The sequence below is a fragment of the Eurytemora carolleeae genome, unplaced genomic scaffold (genome assembly GCF_000591075.1).
Source record: "Eurytemora carolleeae unplaced genomic scaffold, Eaff_2.0 scaffold216, whole genome shotgun sequence".
Classification (NCBI taxonomy): Eukaryota; Metazoa; Arthropoda; class Copepoda; order Calanoida; family Temoridae; genus Eurytemora; species Eurytemora carolleeae.
In genome coordinates this window covers 181,572-185,762 of record NW_019396333.1, presented here as the reverse complement: position 1 = coordinate 185,762, position 4,191 = coordinate 181,572, and the positions used below count along the sequence as shown (strand labels likewise).

General features: G+C 35.5%; 1 protein-coding gene across 1 annotated transcript in view; it reads right to left on the bottom strand.

Annotated features, from left to right (window-relative positions):
* LOC111701127 (zinc finger protein castor homolog 1-like) overlaps positions 1–4,191 on the bottom strand; it is a gene marked incomplete in the record, with an annotated part of 27,281 nt that overhangs the window by 20,638 nt on the left and 2,452 nt on the right. The window contains 3 exon segments of the mRNA XM_023472290.1: positions 91–309; positions 1,684–2,467; positions 2,917–2,972. Coding sequence (XP_023328058.1) covers positions 91–309; positions 1,684–2,467; positions 2,917–2,972 — 1,059 coding nt within the window.

Below are 4,191 nucleotides of genomic sequence, written 5' to 3'. Positions count from 1 at the left end.
ATTCTATTCTATTCTATTCTATTCTATTCTATTCTATTCTATTCTATTCTATTTTATTCTTTTCTATTCTACTCTATTCTTTCTATTTACCTTGAATTTGCTTGGGAAGAGGGGACCCCATATGATTCTTCATATAAGGAGACATGGAGAGGAACGGATTAAGGGGGGATGAGGGATCCTTAAGCCCCTGGGGGGTTCTGGGAGGGGTTGGAGGGTGGTGAGGGGAAAGGCCCCCTTGTAGAGCTGCAGACAGCATTCCGGGGTGCATTGGCAGGGGAAGAGGGGGTAATGATGGCTCTACACGTTTCTCTGAAGAAAAAAAACCCAACGATATTATTTTTTGTTGAAAAAAAGCAAAAATCTTAAAAAATGCAGTGTTATCATAAGCAGCAGCATTCTTAACAAAGAAGGGTATTTTATGTGTTAAAATATGTTTATATATGTCATGAAATATATATTTATTTATGTGTTGAAATATATACGTGTTTTTGTTTAGATATATATATTTATTTATGTATCTTAGACCTATGTAGTTAATTTTGAGAAAACTTTGTAAATTTGCAATTTCTATTTTCCCGTTTAGCTGTTTGAATACTAAATATATCCTAAGGCTATGCTCCTTAAAATAATGAAAATAACATAAATTGTAAAAAACAACAAAAATGTACAATTCGCATGCGAAAACAAAACAAATGCAGGAATTTTGTAAATTTTTCAAAAGTGAGAATACATTTTAGCGCGAACTATTAGAAAAACTGCTAGAATCTATTGCCCCTGATGGACCACCCTGGGCCCAGCTACTGGCCTATGACCCCCTGACCCTGCATGCAACCTGAGTTCCCAAACTCTGCCATATTTCCTAAAACTTGTAATACTTTATTCAACCTAGGCACCATCATGCATTCTCAAGCACTTGGATAGATAGATAGATTGAAGGATAGATTGATAGATAGCTAGCTAGCTAGCTAGATAGATAAATAGATAGAAAACTATATAGATCCATTATAGATTGATAGATTGATAAAAATAGATAGGAAAAAAAGATAGATGAGAGAGATAGATAGATAAATAGATATGAAAACTATATAGATCCATAATAGATTGATAGATTGATAAAAATAGTTGGAGAAAAATAGATAGATGATAGAGATAGATAGATAAATAGATAGAAAACTATATAGATCCATAATAGATTGATAGATTGATAAAAATAGTTAGAGAAAAATAGATAGATGAGAGAGATAGATAGATGAGAGAGATAGATAGATGAGAGATAGATAGATGAGAGAGATAGATAGATGAGAGAGATAGATAGATAAGAGAGATAGATAGATGAGAGAGATAGATAGATGAGAGAGATAGATAGATGAGAGAGATAGATAGATAAGAGAGATAGATAGATGAGTGAGATAGATAGATAATTAGAAAGATAGATAAAGACATAGGTAAGTAAGTAGGCAGGTTGGGTTAATGTTAGCAATTTCGGTAGGTTATTAGGTAAAATAGATAGTTAAGTAGAAAAATTAAATATGTATAATATTAGAATAAAAGAACATAATTTTTATACAATGACCATCTTTTTAAATGTTCAGAACAGAGTTATAAATGTCACAAATTTCAAACAAAAGAAAGAACAAAGAAAACTTTTTTGTTAGAGAAATATAAACCAAGATGTCTGCTTACCTTGTTTCTGTTCTGACTGTTGTGTGATGGAATCCACGAGTTCAGAAGACATTCCGTACAGTTTTAGAACCTCACGGAACGCGTCTTTCATCGTATTGGCGGAGGAGGCCTCCTTCATGAACGGGTTGAGGGCCCCGGACATGCTGGAGAGGTGGGACAGCAAGTATAAGGGACTCGGGTCCACGGGTCCCTGTGCTGAGGTTGGGGACTTCCGGCCGAATAGAATCTCAGGACGGACCACGGATAGTCCACCGGTCTTGGGTTTATTTCCGGCCGAACCTGTCTCCGATTCTGAATCTGAATCTAGGTTTGGTCGACTACTGGCCACACTCAGATCCATCGGGGAGTTGTCGCGCTCTCGCACCTTACCGTCACCATCGTCGCTCTCGTTGTTAGAGTAAATAATGTTTCTGGGTCGAAAGTTTTTTCTCTTATTCTTTCTTGAATTGTCGGCGGAACCAGTCCTTGATGGTTCTAGATCTAATGAGTTCTCCTGTTCAGTAGCGCCGCCGAATCCCTCACCAAAAGCCTCCCTAAGTCCTGGACTGCCATAGGTTGTTGATTCGTCGTCCAAAAACGTTGAGTTTTCGTCGAAATTGTTTGAAAACCCTTCTTCTCCGTTCCCAAGACTATCATCATCGTCTAAAGACGGGCCTTCGTTTATAAAAAGTTCATCTTCAGAGTCTGGTTCGAGGGTATCGTCGACAGGAGGGGAGGAGGAGGTTCGAAGGGGTTCGAAGGATGGTGGAGATGTGTTCCCCTCGCCTTCTTCCATATCCACATCCTAGGCAAGGAGTTAGAAGTTATGTAGGATGTTATGAACACGTTGATAAATATACTGAAAGGGATCAGCTGAGGACCCAATTTCAAGTGACCCTAAATTCACAATGGTACCCTTTTTAAAGGATGACTTATTGCTAGTTCGAACTCAATTTTCAGCTAGAAAAATATGGATATCTTCGTAATCAGTCTAAGGTGAATGGAAAAAGATCACTTACAGTCCTTTAAGATGAAGAAGATTGCATGATTAAGCCAAAGTGAAGAAAAAGAGAAATTGAATTCAACACTTACTGAATTCAAGATTCAAAATTTAAGACTTTAAATAATTTTTAAATGTAAGGTTTTCACTTTTGATAGTTAGGAGGAAAGATGAATAAAAGTGTGAATGATGAAAGGAAGGATGAATGATGAAAGGATGAATGAATAATGAATGAATGAATGAATTAAAGCTACCTGAGGGTATTTTTCTGAATTAAGTATCACCAAACTATTTGGAGATGAACTCACGTCTAAAATATTATTTATTATTTCCATATCAAATACCCTTCCCCCTTTTGAATCTCTACAGAGCCCCCCCCCTGACCCTAAACGGACATTAAAATGAAGTCATATAATTGACAGTGATGAACGTTGAACAGTTTAACACTCCTTTTTCTATCATATATTATACGGATTTAGCGCCCCTACACCAACCCGCAAAAACTGCCCAAATTGGCGTCATTAAAATCTCCAATTTACGGGATGAAAAAGAGACAAAGGCTACTTTCTCGGCAGAATTAAAATTTTTAGATTTTTTTCATCAATGTTGGAATTTTTTCAAACGTTTTTATAAACAATGTTCTTAAAAAGATTTCTCCTTTTTAAAAAAGTTAATTTCTAAGAATTGCGAAAATTTAAGTATATCTAAACAAACTGCAACATGGTATGCATAAATTGTGTACGGATTGGCATGAATTGAAGGCATGTTCTATGTATGACAGGACTAAAATAGTCCCGTCTTAAATACCATACAGTCATGATTGGTATTGAACAGAATATGCAAAAGAAGGTTTAAGATAGTCTGCTTCCGTATTTAACGAAAAGAACTATGAGGTTTAACACTGTTTAGATGAGTAACCCAGCTGTAGAATGAAGAATAAACAAAAAGAAAAGAAGAAAAAGATTTAATTTGAATTGCAAGGCGTGACATAATGAAAAGTTGATGAGATATTACTCACTTCAAAACCGTCGACGAGAAATTATGTTTAAAAACATAAATTTCTTAAAAATCCACGATTCGAAAAATTTTTGGTTTCGCGGATTTTTCTCTCACATTACTGAAATGGCGCCGACTTTTCATAAGTATAATGAACAGGGAGAAAGGATATTACGGCTCATCTAGGGTTACGAACAAAATCCCCTTCACATCTTTTACAAAAAAACAGGATTACACCTTTTTTAATTGAAAACTGATTCCGTCAGAAATTATTTGATACCTTTTAATTTAAGTTTTCACGCTCGGATTAATAATTTCATCAACTTTTTCCTTTTAAATCAACAAAAAATCAGGTCTGGCTAATTAATACAGTCAAGAATGAAGGAGGAACATCAAGATTTTTCTTAAATGGATATTTATTTTGACTCGAAAACGCCCCTAGAACTCTGGTTTTTGTTTCATATATACATCCAACCTATGCTATTAATTATCATCTTGTGAGTTTAGAATAAGGAGGGTATAAATGGGATGGG